At 40.0% G+C, this 15,169-nt stretch overlaps 1 protein-coding gene across 8 annotated transcripts in view; it reads right to left on the bottom strand.

Moving 5' to 3' along the window:
* ccdc142 (coiled-coil domain containing 142) overlaps positions 1-15,169 on the bottom strand; it is a 164,882-nt gene that overhangs the window by 74,008 nt on the left and 75,705 nt on the right. For all 8 annotated transcript variants that reach the window (XR_007263052.1, XM_048601969.1, XM_048601951.1 and 5 more), the window contains one exon: positions 5,336-5,511. Coding sequence is in view for 7 of the 8 variants with exons in the window: in XM_048601969.1 (XP_048457926.1) it covers positions 5,336-5,511 (176 nt within the window). In the remaining variant the exon portion in view is untranslated. The remainder of the gene's footprint in view (positions 1-5,335; positions 5,512-15,169) is intronic.

Consider the following 15,169-nt stretch of genomic DNA (forward strand, 5'->3'; position numbering starts at 1 on the left):
TCCTTTGATGATGCCTGGCCTGCTGTGTTCCTCCAGCTCCACACTGTATTACCTCTGACTCCAGCATCGGCAGTTCTCACTATCTCTGAGAAAATTGGAGCAAACTGTTTTTTTAAAAAATATGCTTAAATGTTGCTTAAATTGTATATTACTTCTTATTGCATATTATTGCCAAGAAATGGAAAATCTACATATTTTAAATTCCAACATTACTTTCAATATGTACTTTATTTTCCTGATAATGTGCAATATTGATTAGAGAATAAACTATAAGAATACTGATGACTACTGCTTGCCATAAAAAGGATTAATAGCACTTTTGGTTTTATGAATAGGGACTTAAAATAAGAAGCAAAGAAGTAAAGATAAATTAATACAAAATATTACTTGGACTGCAGTTCTGTATCTAGTTTGTGCCACCCTAACCCAGAAAAAAATTCTACCTAAATAATGGAAATTAAAGTTATAGAACTTGTTGAATCTAAACTGAGAAGGATGGTGCCAGAGATGGAAACATTGGGCTGGATTTTACCAGCCATCTTAAGACAGGCTGAGAGGCAGGAGGGCAGGAAAAATGGCAGCGGAAGCATATGCATAATATTTTTGCGCTACCAGGACATATTACCAGTGACAAGGCCTTTGGTTCAGGGGAGATGATAGTCTATTGCTATTATCGCTAGACGATTAACTCACAGACCCAGGAATCCAGGTTCCAATCCTACCACGGCAGATGGTCGAATTTGAAAGTAATGAAAATCTGGAATTAAAAATCTAATTCTCTAACATTTTTACTGGTTTAGCTTTATATTTTTCTACTTCCATACTGTTAGTGAATTTTATATTGAAACACTAAAATTAAGTCGAGGTTATAATTCACTCCTACAATAATGATCAGAACAGAAGAAAAGAACTGAAGTCCATAAACATTCTTGGAATAGCAATTAGCTGAGAAATCATTTATCTCATGAACAAATTACTGCTGCTAAATCAACAAAACAGTACCTTTGGGATTTTAAGCATAAAATACATTCCATGAAATTGGATCTCAAGGACTGAGTCACCCCTGGAATATCACTCTGTTGGGCTATCAGGCAATTTATTTAATTAATTCATGGAAGTGAGCATCACTAGCAAGGTGAACATTTATTGCCCATTCCTAATTGCCCTTGAGAAGGTGATGGTGAGCCACCTCCTTGAACCACTTCATACCATCTGGTGGAGGTACATCCAGTGCCATTAAGAAGGGAATTTCAGATTTTAATCCTATGGAAGTGAAGGAACAACAATGTAGTTTCAAGTGAGGATGATGTATGGCTTGGAGGGAAACTTGCAGGAGATGGTGTTCCTATCTGTCTGCTGCCCTTGTCATTCTAGTTGTAGTGGTCAAGGATTTTTAGAAATTAGGTAATTAGAAAAGTATGGACTTGGTTGGAACTGTGTTTAGTTTTGGGTGTCCAATCACAAAAGGGATGTTAAGATTGTGAAAAGGATACTGAAGAGATTAATTCAGATAAGACCAAAGGTTATAAGGTTTTCTTTTAAGTGGACGTTTGTTGAGATACAGAATACTATAGTTGAAGGAGTAATGGAAACAAAGACTATAACAGATTTTAAAAGAAAAATGGAAAATATTACGAAAAAAGTAATTTTTTTAAAGGTACAGGGAATAGGATGAAGGTAACTTTTCCAAATAAAAGTGAACAGACTCCTTCTGTACTGTACAATTCTCTGATTCCATGAGGAAGATCTGGGAAGTAGGAATAAATAAAGTTAGAATTATTATTCTAATGTAAGGTCATTTAACCTGAAATGTTATCTCTGTGGGCAGAAGCTTTGTTTTAGACTAAGTGAGGAGGCAAGCAGCCAGGGAAGAGGGCATTAGGTTCATGGACAAGACATGGGTTTTCTGCACTGCTACATTCTTATTCAATTTATTTCATGTTCATGAGCAAGTAAAATACCAAACTGTAGTAATAGGTAGACACAAAGTTCTATCCCTTGCTAGCACATTCCAAGTTCTAAGTTTCAGGTACCAATTCGGATGGCACTATTTCCACAAGCATCCACTCCCTCCATCAATGACGCTGAGTAGTAGCAGTGTGTACTATCTACAAGATGCACGGCAGAAATTTACCAAAGATCCTCAGACAGCACCTTCTGAACTCACAACCACTTCTATCTGGAAAGACAAAGGCAGCAGATACTTGGGAACACCTTCAAGCCACTAACCAACCTGAATTGGAAATATATTGACATTCCTTCACTGTCGCTAGATCAAAATCCTGGAATTCCTTCTCTAACGGCATTTTGGATCAACCCACAGCAGACAGACTGCAGTGGTTCAGGATGGCAGCTCACCTTCTCAAGGTCAACTTGGGATGGGCAATAAAATGCTGCCATCTGGTGATGCCCACATCCCACAAATGAATAAAAAATTTTTAAAAGCCACCTGGACACTCTGCACTAGACACTAGAACCATTACTCAACCTCTGCTCATCAGCCTTACCATGGGAATGTCAAGAGACCAAGTAAAATGTGGCAACAAAAGGCTTTCATGACATATAAAGGCAGCCTGGAAAGACGTGGCTATTGAGGTTAGTACCCATAGGTGGGTCAGGAAAACTAGCACCAGTGTTGCAAGAGGATGAATGCACTGCTGTGGTCTGCTAGGATACATGCCACTGTCTATTTAATACTTCACATGCTCCTCTGAGAGAGAGTTGGCATTGCAAAGTTGAGACAATAGAGAACTTTCACACATGAGATTGGCTGCCTTAAGTGAAATTAAGGAGTATCACTTCTTTGAGGCTATCAACGTATCTCTACTGGCACCACATGGTATTGCCTCTCACACATCTGCCTCGGTTCACATTTAATACATAAAAGGAGCAACAACAGTGAGCAACTCACAACCTTTTATCACTCTGGGAGAACATACACTTCTGATAGCATTTCACCAAAGACTTGCGTGGAACAAGGACATAATCACAAATAATGACCTTTTGAGTTGAACCTCCCCCTTGAATTCAGGCATGCTTGCCTTACCCAGTCAGGTTTGTTGGGATCAGACAATGTTGCTGACTCACTTGGACAGGCTTGTTGGCCTTGTCAAGCTTCATTCCTAACACTAAGTGTTTAACAACATCAGGTCAGACGACATATGACGATAATGTTTCATGAGCTAATTAACATGGAGAAGGTTCAACCCTAACACTCTAAGCATCTGTTTAAAAAAAAACATTTTTTCTGAAAGAGTCAGGTTAGAGAAGACCAGTGTTCCCACTAATCTTATTTTCATCTGCATGGGTCTCTGAGGTCTATGAGCGACAACGACTTCCAGAACCAAAATCAATTAGTGTCAGCACACCAATCGCTGTATGCGGACTTTGAGTGGCTGTGCAGCTTAGGAGCAATGTTGGTGAAGGCATACGTACACACCACAGTTGGAGGAAGATGTTTACCTTGCCAGGTAGATGTCCCATAATATGTTATATATATTTTTGATCAGACAAGTTGCCAATGTTAATTTGTCTACTAGGACAGCCTCCGTGAATTCAATTTCAGCTGGTTGGATGTTAGTAAGTATTCATGACATGCTATTAAATACAAAACAGATTTCCACTGACTACAAAGATGCAAGATGGTGCCGACACTAGATGACTCCTTGCGAGCTCCCTAAAGCAGATCTAACTCTAACATTTCTTATAACTGTTCCACAATTTTAAACTTAAATTCTAAATTTGTAAAAATTATGTTATTCTCACCTAGCGCACGCCCTGTGCAATATAATGAGTATGCGTCTGTCTAAGTCTTTTTGATCTGTACATCCTTTGCTTACTACGATCTGCCTACACCACTCGTCAATGAAGCTTTTCACTGTATTTCAGTACACGTGACATTAAATAAATCAATCAACTGGGAAAGCCAACCCACCAGAAATGTTCTGAGAACACAATGGCGAATGTTTAACTCGTCACTGGAAACAGAAACTTTTCTTCCCAGTCAATTACATTCCCCAACCCATACTTCTGCAAAATCCGAGTAGTCCTGGACAATTCTGTCTTGTTTCTCTTTCATCAAAAAGTGCCTGACCTGCTGAGTACTTTCATCACTTACGTTTTATATTATTATTATATATTTATCATACAGTATATCATATTTATTGTATTACTGTAGATTAAAAAGAAAATTGCATTAAGAAGGATTTTGTAAAAATAGTTTGTGGTACTAGAGAAATTTTATTTATACTTTTACAGGAAAAATGTGTTGTAAAATAGCATCGCAATATATACTTCAATAAAATGGATTAAGTCTCAGGTCTATATCAGATCTTGATTCTGGAATCTGGAATAAAGAAGTAAGGTAACAGTCTTAAATATGCCATGCTTTTTTGTGGCTACACTGATACAGAGCTACTCTGTCTTACTCTGAAACAGAACGAGTTCCACAATCAGCAATTGGATCTTTGCAGCAGATCCAAATTATTTTTCAGTTAAATTAATTTTCTCAATTAATTTACAGCTAAAAAAAGGGACTGAAGAAAAAGTGGCACACTAAAGTATTTGACATAAAAGGGCAAATAGAATGCAATACAAAAATATATTCTGTTAAGGCATTTTGGCTAACATCACTAGTGGCTTATGACTTCTATTATACTGATGTAACACCTCAGAAACATGCAAATGAGAATCTATCAATGCAGCCCACTAATCCTTTAATTCCTTATTATGTGATCTATGTAGCAGATGCATAGCGAGATCAGTTTTGTCCAGTGGCAGAAAAATATATCTTCCTCTTTCAAATCATGGTCGCCGCTACTTTACATTTTAAAAAATGACAAGCATTAATTAATGGTGTAGAAAAGTTCAAAGGCAGCATCCTTTTTATTTGTCATGTTCATTCACATCCAACTTTAAACATACTGTAAACAAGCGTACAAAATCAGTATGTGTTAATGAAAATATGATTCATGCTTGGATTCCAAACATCCTACATGTGGATTTTTGCTGGTTTAAAACAAGCTTAAGAACAGATATAAATATTTAGCCACACTGCCTATTAACATGGAGCAGATAACCCAACTTTTAACAAAAAGACTCAATATATTTAGAAGTTTAGAATGCTGATATTATGGCTACCATGGATCCAGTATGTGATCCATTCAATAAAAGTACACCAACTACATTACCCGCATACACATCTTAGCAAATGTGAATATAATCAAACAGTATGACCCTCTAAATAAAAGACTGGACAGAATGACTTCAACAGAACTCACTCCACCTCAGGAAAACTGAATTAACTGTTTAGAACTGAAACCAAGATCTCACTCACTTTTAGATCTGCTTGAATTACTAGAAGAAACTGATTCATGGACCAAGAAGAAAGAAATTGGAATCCCTTCGTCATTAGCCAATGGGATGAAGTTTGCATTGTTGTGATGCAATGACTCACTGTCCGCACCAAGATTGATGGTACGACCAATTTTCGAACTACTCCAGTACTGGCACCTGAAATGAGGAACATACCAAATCCAAATTTAAAATAAGCATTATTAAGGATTGTATCACACCAATTCTAACCCTGTATCTTATTATCCAGTCATCATATTGTAGCACATAGTATAATTAGTTAATTAAAATTTGTGGAAAGTATGTTTCCTGAACAAAACATTCTAAAATGCAAGCAATCTCTGCATTAATTAGAAAGTCTTGATATAATGGTGGAAATCTTGTATGATTTCAAAAAACCATTGTCTTTAACGCATAATTTGGTTCAAGAATTGAACTTATAAAAGAGCTAAAGGTCTATGAAAATTCTATGCAGTCAGACAGAAGTCAACTTCATCTGCAATTGGTAACTGGGCTTATCTTTCATTGTTGAACATCTGTTTCTTCACTGAAGAATGGGTGAGCAGCTATTGCAAGTCTGGTAGGGGTCTCGTGAACCCATTTGGCTGCTTGAATCAATGGGCAGCAAGCCTTTAAATACACACACAGTATTATTGCCAAAAAGAGGCAAAAAGTTGGTGCAATAGATGAGTCTTAGTCCTAAATCCACTGTTTGGCCCACAATTGTAACAGTCACCAAGAATTGGTGATGCATACATGGTACTTGCAAGATAAAAACAAAATGCTGGAGAAATTCAGCAGTTCAGGCAAAATCCATTAAAGAGAAATAAAAGCTTATGTTTCTAGTCCAACGTGACTCCAAATTTGCGAGTCAAATTTTTTAAAGTTTTGAGAAGCCTGTCATAAACACGTAAAAGGAGTTTCCTTAAAAGTTCTATATGAAAGCAGCGAGGCCTGGACAATATCCAAGCTTGGGCTGACAAGTGGCAAGTGATGTCCATGCCACACTAGTAACAGACAATGGCCATCTAAAACAAGGGAAATGTTAACCATCAGCCCTGACATCTCTTATTCATTCATGGGATAAGGGTGTCGCTTGCTGGCAGCATTTATTGCCCATCCCAGAGTGCAGTTAAGAGTCAACCACATTATTATGAGTCTGGAGACACATGTAGGCCAGACCAGATAAGGATGGCAGTTTCCTTCCCTAAAGGGCATTAGTGAACCAGATGGGTTTTTCCAACAATCGACAATGGATTCATGATCATCATTAGATTCTGAATTCAGTGGCATTCAATGGTATTACCATTTGTTAATCCTCACTATAAATATTCTGGGCATTCCATTGACAAGAAACTGAACTAGACAAGACATAGAAATACGGTGGCTACGATAGCATGTCAGAAGTTAGGAATACTGCAGCAAGTAATTCACTTCCTGATTCCCCAAAGCCTATCGACCATCTAAAAAGGCACTAGTCAGGACTGAAATGGAATACTTCCCATTTTCCTCGATGAGTGCAGCTCCAGCAACACTCAAGAAGCTTGACATCATCCAGGACAATGCTGTCTGCTTCACAGGCACAACATGCACAAATATTCAGGAACAAAATCAAAGTTGCTGGAAAAGCTCAGCAGGTCTGGCAGCATCTGTGGAGGAGAAAACAGAGTTAACGTTTCGGGTCCGGTGATGCTTCCTCAGAACTGATGGTGGCTGGGAAAACGTCAGTTTATATGCAGAAAATAGGGAGGTGGGTGGGGTAGGGAGTAAACAATAGGATAGAGCCCAAAGAGAGAGAAAGACAGTTGGACAGACAAAGGAGTTGCTAACGATCAGGCTGGGAGGGTGAATAGTTGTTAATGGGGACTGTTAGTGACTAACAACAGGGGATGTGTAGTGGCAGGCTATGTGGTAACAAGGCCACTCCGTCAAATATGTTCAGATGAGGCCAACTTCGACAAGGAAGCCTCCGAAATGTCCACATTCTTCCTCAACCGAGGATTCCCCAGCTCTGTTGTCGACAGGGCCCTCAATCGGGTCCGGCTAATCTCCCGCACTTCTGCCCTCACCCCTTCTCTTCCCTCCCGCAACAGTGATAGGGTTCCCTTTATCCTCATCTACCATTCCACCAGCATCCACATCTAGAAGATCATCAGACGCCATTTCCGCCACCTCCAGCAAGATGCCACTACCAGACACATATTCCCCTCCCCTCCCCTCCCTTGTCCGCCTTCCGCAGGGACCGTTCCCTCCGGGACACCCTGGTCCATACTTCCTTCACCCCCAACACCTCCCCACAGCCCTATGGCACCTTACCCTGTAACCGGCGAAGGTGCAACACCTGCGCATTTACCTCCTCCCTCCCCAGTATCCAAGGGCCCAAATATACCTTCCAGGTGAAGCAACACTTCACCTGCACTTCCAAGAATCTAGTCTGCTGCATTCGCTGCTCACAATGTGGTCTCCTCTACACTGAGGAAACGAAGCGTAGACTTGGTGACCGCTTTGCAGAACATCTATGTTCTGCTCGCAAAAAAGACCCTGAACTACCTGTTGCCTGCCACTTCAATGCACCACCTCGCTCCCTGGCCAACATTTCTGTCTCCAGCTTGCTACAGTGTTCCAGTGAAGCCCAACACAAGCTGGAGGAACAACACCTCATTTTCCATTTGGGGATGCTACAGCCCTCCAGACTCAATATTGAGTTCAATAATTTTAGGGCCTAAACTCTCCCATGTCCCAGCCCCCTACCCCACACACCAGGCCTTGCTACCACATAGCCTGCCACTACACACCCCCTGTTGTTAGTCACTAACAGTCCCCATTAATGACTATTCACCCTCCCAGCCTGAGCGTTAGCAACTCCTTTGCCTGTCCAACTGTCTTTCTCTCTCTTTGGGCTCTATCCTATCGTTTACTCCCTACCCCACCGACCTCCCTATTTTCTGCATATAAAATGACGTTTTCCCAGCCACCATCAGTTCTGAAGAAGGGTCACCGGACCCGAAACGTTAACTCTGTTTTCTCCTCCACAGATGCTGCCAGACCTGCTGAGCTTTTCCAACAACTTTGTTTTTGTTCCTGATTTACAGCATGCGCAGTTCTTTTGGTTTTTATGCACAAATATTCACTCCCTCCACCACTAACACACAGTGGCAGCAGAGTGTACCATCTACAAGATGCACTGCAGAAGTTACAAAGACTCCTTGACAGCACCTTTGAAACTCTACCATTTAGAAGTACAACAGCAACAAATGGGCACACTATCAACTGCAATTTTCTTTCCAAGCTACATGACTGGAAACATATCACTGTTCGTTCAGTGTTGCTGGGTCAAAATCCTCAAATTTCCTCCAAAACAGCATGGTCAGTCTGCCTACACCAAATAGATTGTACTGGTTCAAGAAGGCAGCTCACCACTACCTTTTCAAGGGCAAGTTGCGACGGTTAGTAACTGCTGATCCAGCCAATGATGTCCACATCCCACAAGAGAAGAAGAGTCACTGGATTCGAAATGTTCACTCTGTTTCCTCTCCACAGATGCTACCACACCATCTGAGTTTCTCCAGCAATTTCTGTTTCTGTTTGCTTCAGATCTCCAGCATTTGCAGTTCTTTGTTTTAATCTTTAGTAGCTTATTGCTGAGTAAGTGCCACTTGACAGCACAATTGATAGCACTTTCCATCATCTTGCTGATTATTGAGACAAAAATGGTGGCAACAAGTCCAATTAAATTTGTCCTTTTTATGTGGACAGCACATACCTGGGCATTTTCTACCTTGACAGGTAGGTCCCAGTGGCCTTACTTGAACAACGCAGCTAGCAATGTGGCACTCTGGAGAACATGTCTTTAGGATATCCACTAGAACATTATTAGAGTCCATAGCCATTGTTATATCCAGTGCCTCCAGCTGATCCTTGACATTGGATTGAATCAAATTCATTGTCATGTTGGCATCATCAGGAAAGGTTATCACTTAGCAATTCTAGGTGATGACAGTTGCAGATGCTTCAATCTTGCCTTTTGTATTGAAGTGTTCAGTTCTACCATTTTAAAGATGGGGATGTTCATGAACAATCCTCTTTCTATAAGCTGTCCATCTGGATATGACAGGTCTGCAGAGGTCTGATCTGATTTGTTGCTCGTGGGGTCGCTTTGCTCAAGTATTCCATTTCAGTCCTGACTAGTGACTTCTACTGTTTAGCATGTTTGTAATCACATGTTGAAGTTTAGTCTCAGTTTCATATTTTGGCCTGCCTGGTGCTCTTCTTGTCATGTTTTCCTACACTCTTCACTGAATCAGGATTGGTCCTTGGGCTTGATGGCTATGGTTGAAGAAGTGATTTGACAGACTTTGAAGTTACAGATTGTGGTAAAATATAATTCTGCTGTTGCTGACGGTCCACAGCATTTCTCAGATGCACAATTTCAGCTGCTGGATTTGTTTACTTTTAATCATTCATGGGATATAGGTATTGCTGGCTAGGCAGGCATTTATTGCCCATTCCTAATTACCTTCGAGAAGATGATGGTGAGCCACCTTCTTCAACTACTTCAGTCCTTGGGGTGTACTAACACCCACAGTGTTGTTAGGAAGGGAGTTCCAGGATTTTGATCCAGCGGCCCTGAAGGAACAGCAATATATTTGCAAGTCAAGGTGATGTCAAATTTGAAGGGAAAACAGCAGCTTGTGTTCCAATTCAACTGCAAGCCTTTCCCTTCTCTGTGGTGGAGGTCATGGCTTTGGAACGTGCTGTTAAAGGATGCTTGGTGAGTTACTTCAGTGCATCTTGCAAATGGTACACACTGCTGCTGCTGAACATCAGTGGTGAAAGGGAATTGGGTCTCAATCAGGTGGCTTCCTTCACCATAGGGTCTAAAGTCAAAATTGAGGACTCTTAGAGCTTTCTCTTCTGATGATATACCACAGTGCCATCACATTAGGTTGGCAATCTTTACTGATGGGGGACATAGTCAGGGATGGTGATGGAGGTTTCTGGAACATCAAAGATGCAGCACTGTATAGTGTCATGCAGATGTTTGACTAGGCTGTTGAATAACTCCTCCATTTTTTGTATCCAGATTTCAGCGAGAAAGGTTTGCACATTCAGCTAGGTTAGGTATGACATATAGCTTGTCAAGGTCAATCACAGGTGGTCTGGTTTTCTTCACACTTAACTATTCCTTAAAACGTGTGATACAACTTGAATCTAAGTAAAAGGAACAATGAGGGTACGAGGTGCAAACCGGCAAGGATGGATTGGGGAACATTACAAAAACGGTTAACAGTTGATCAGTAATGGCTAATAATTAAAGAACACGTGCAAAGAATTACAAACACTTTTCGTTCCTGTCTGGCACAAAAATAATTCAGGAAAGGTAGCTAAACTATGGCTTACAAAAGAAATTTGGGATTGTATTAGATCCAAAGAGGAGACATACAAAATTGCTAGAATAAGCAGCAAGCCTAATGATGGCAAGCTTTTTAGAATTCAAGAGGAAGAAAATGGACTGCGACAGCATAATTGCAGAGTCATAAGAAACTGACTGCAAAAGATTTTTCTATGTGAAGAGAAAAAGATTATCATAGAATCCCTACACTGTAGAAACAGGCCCTTCGGCCCAACAAGTCCACGCCGACCCTGAGAGCATCCCACCCAGACCCATTCCCCTATAACCCACCTAATCTCCACATCCCTGAACACGACGGGCAATTTAGCACGGCCAATCCACCTAGTCTGCACATCTTTGGACTGTGGGAGGAAACCCACACAGACACGGGGAGAACATGCAAACTCCACACAGACAGTTGCCCAAGGGGGGAATCGAACCCAGGTCCCTGGCACTGTGAGGCAGCAGTGCTAACCACTAAGCCACCGTTCCATTAATAGAGCAAATGCAGATCCGTTACAGTCAGAAACTATGGAACTTATAAAAAGGAACAAAAAAGTGGCAGAGAATTTAATATATACTTTGGTTCTGGTTTCACAAAAGAGGATACTGTTCAGTTCCCAGAAGTGTTAGGGAACCAGGAGCCTATAGAGAGGGAGGAATTGTAGGAAATTAGCATTACTAAGAAAATAGTGCCTTACTAAGAATATAGTGCCAGGAAAATTAATGGGGTTAAAGCCTTGCTCCCTGGCCAACATCTCTGTCACATTTTCTACTTGGGAACTCTACAGCCTTCTGGACTCAATATCAAGTTCAAAAATTTTGGGGCTTGAGGAATTTTATCCCATGCCCTTACCCCAACCTCCACACATGAGGCCTTGTTGTCACGTGGTCTGCTATTACACACTACCCATTGTTAGCCACTAATAGTTTCATTAGCAGTCATTCATTCTCTTAGGCTGACCATTATCTACTCCTTTGACTGGCCAACTGTTCTTCTCTCTCTTTGGGCTCTATCTTCAACTATTGTTTAGTCCTTAACCACTGCCCTATCCTATCTTCTGCATAAAAAACAACATTTTTTCCCCAACTACTGTAGATTCTGAAGAATGGACACTGGACCCGAAACGTTAACTGATTTCTCTCCACAGATGCTGCCAGACCAGCTGAGATTTTCCAGCAATTTCTGTTTTTGTTTCTGATTTTCAGCAGTTCTTTTGGTTTTTTTATTAGGTTAATGGCTGACCTAAATCACCAGGGTCTGATAATCTACATCCACTGAATTTGAGGTGGTGGCCCTGGAATTATTGGTGGTCATCTTCCAAAACTTTAAAGACCCCGGAGCTGGTCCTACAGATTGGAGCGTGGCAACTGTAACGCCACTACTTAAAAAGAGAGAGAAAAAAAATAGAATTACAGACCAGTTAGCTTATTATCAGCAATGGGGATAATGCTAGATCTATTATAAAAGAAGTAATAACAGAACACTTGGAAAGCATGAACATGACTGAACAAAGCCAGCATCGATTTATGAAAGGCAAATCATGTTTAATATATCTACTGGAGTTTTTGAGGACGTAACCATTAGAACTGATAAGGGAGGACCAGCGGATGTGGTGTATTTGGACTTTCAGACAACATTTGATAAGGTCCCTCATAAGACGTTAGTGGACAAAACTAAAGCAAATGAGATTGGAGGTAATATACTGACATGATTGAGAATTCGTTGGCAGTCAGGAAAGAATGAGTGGAAATAAATAGGTATTTTTCTGGGTGGTAGGCAGTGACTTGTGGGGTACCACAAGGTTCAGTCCTTGTGACACAGCTATTCATGATATATATAAATGACTTGGATGACAGAACCAAATGGAATATTTCTCAGGATATGGGTAAGACCATTTAGGACTAAGATGAGGAAAAATTTCTGCACTGAAAGGGTAGTGAACCTGTGGAATTCGTGACCGCAGAAGGCTGTGGAGGCCACGTTACTAAATATATTCAAGAAAGAGATATATACATTTTTAGATTTTAAAGGCACAAAGGTATATGGGGGGGATAGCAGGAGAAAGACGATCAGCCCTGATTCATGTTGAATGGCAAAGCAAGCTTAAAAGGCCAAATGGCTCCGAGTTTTGATATTTCTATTTGACAAATCTTCAGAATGTTGTTGGTTATTTTGCTTCATAAAAGCAGTAACTGTACTTCAAAAAAATTGTTGATTGTACAAGAGGTTATCAACTTCCTTCTTTGAACTACCAATCTTTGTTACTGTACATTTGTTTTAGCTTGGTTAACTTGGTAACATTCTTGCCTCTGGATTAGAAATGTGTACATATCAGGCCAATAACAGAGTCTGAATGTACATTATTTATTACCATTGAATAAACCAGAGTGGGCTACATTTCCTCAGGAGTACTGAATACAGAAAGAAAAGTTAGGGTCCTTCTTTCCAACCATCACACTGAGGCCCTCCCCAACCCCCAACTACATACTGAGGTGCTATTACATGATCACTGGGCTGCCTGATTTTGGTAAGTCTGAAGCCACCCATCCTAGTAAATAGGAGCGGAGTTAAATACTTCAGATCTCAAATCAATGATGTTGGTTGGGTTGTTGTTTACATTCTTCCCCTCACTACCTGCCCAAAACCAACTTCCAGTTGAAATCCAACTCAGCCCTCATATTTTGAGCAATATGTTTATCTTCAACCTTAATACCAGCAAAAAGCAATCACTTTCATTGTTATGACATACTGGTGGCACAGATTTTTTATGCATTCAATAAAATTCTCAAATTTCAAAAATAATAAAGCCTTTTTTTAATTAGGTCCTTGGATTGCCATCTTCCACACTACCAATGGCTGTGTAACATTAGATCATGAGGTGGATGTAGCAAATTATCTTTTGGCTAAATGATTGTTGAATATTATGTGATGGCAGCTAATTCCTTTGGTTTTGTGAATGTGGCATCTCAGCACTAATGTGCGGTATCCGAAATAGTTTTTTTTTCTAAAAACTACAGTAGCTCAGACATTTCCAGTACTAATTCTCCATCTATAATTTATAACAGTCTGAAGAAAACCCAAAACAAGCTAAATTAAAAGTATTTCAGAAAACAACATCAAGGGAAGCTTGAAAGCCAATTAGATCTCATTATTAAAGAACATAATGACCTACTTCACATTAAAAATGAGTAATTACATCACAGATATAAACCAAGAATACTGGACTATTGAGACCATTATAGACAAGACAGCGATAGATATCTGACTACAAGGTGGCAATAAACTGAAAGATTAAGGGGACAACAAAATTTGACCAGTTTATTGTAACAATGTGCATTTTATGATTAAAGTATGTGAAAAATACCAAGTGGTTTGAAATGGATTATAAAGCATCACTTTTAGAGTTTGAGATTGCACCTGCTTGTATGACAATATGTATTACAGCCCACCCATGATTTTTTTTTAAAAAAAGAGATTTGTTTTCTGTCCAATATTCTGCTATCAAAAGGAGAACATTCCTGAAATTATTCTAGCTCCTCTTCCAAACAGCCATCCTTCATTGAACACATAAGCAGTGAGCAGAAGTTGATTATTCTTCAGAACACTTATGACCCAACATTCAAGCTTGGTAAAATACAAAAGAAACCACCCTATTGCCTTCTTTTAGGTGAGCCTCAGTTCAGCTCAGCTTCAGCGTGCCTCACCTGTCAGAAGGTCTTGAATTCAAGACCAACTTCAGAGATGTACACTGGTTGACACTTCATTGTGGTACTGAAAGAATTCTGTACTACTGGAAATGCTAGTTTTCAAATGGGGCATTAAACGGAAACATCTTCTGCCTTCCCATATCAGTGATGAGAGTGGCCAAAGACAAAAAGGTCTGAACACTTTTTGACAAGGAATTATATAATTAGGACAAGACTAGAGTATTGCCGAAAAGAGATATTTTGTCAAAGCTTTTCGTGCTGCATTCATCAAAACAAGTCACAAGATTTCCACTTTACAGGAAAGACCAACAATCATAACGTATATCAAAAAAACCAAAGAACTACAGATGCTGGAAGTCAGAAACAAAAACAGAAATTCCTAGAAAAACTAGACAGGTCTAGCAGCGTCTGTGGACAGAAAGCAGAGTTAGCATTCTGAGGCACTGGACCCGAAACATTAGTTCTGCTTTCTTTTCACAGATGATGCCAATCATATTATATGAATACTACATCATTGGCATGCGGACTCAGGGTGGTAGAATCGTTGCCATAGAAAGTGTATCTATTAATGATGATTGACAGTTAACTGCCAGGCTTTGTTTAAATTTAAAATCAGCCAGATTCACTATGATTGGCCAACAAGTATTGTCCTGAGAAATGAAGTAGTAAATGGCTGTCACCTATTTTGAGTTGTAACAGGCACAGTATGAAATA

This window comes from Rhincodon typus, chromosome 1 (genome assembly GCF_021869965.1).
Source record: "Rhincodon typus isolate 14 chromosome 1, sRhiTyp1.1, whole genome shotgun sequence".
Classification (NCBI taxonomy): Eukaryota; Metazoa; Chordata; class Chondrichthyes; order Orectolobiformes; family Rhincodontidae; genus Rhincodon; species Rhincodon typus.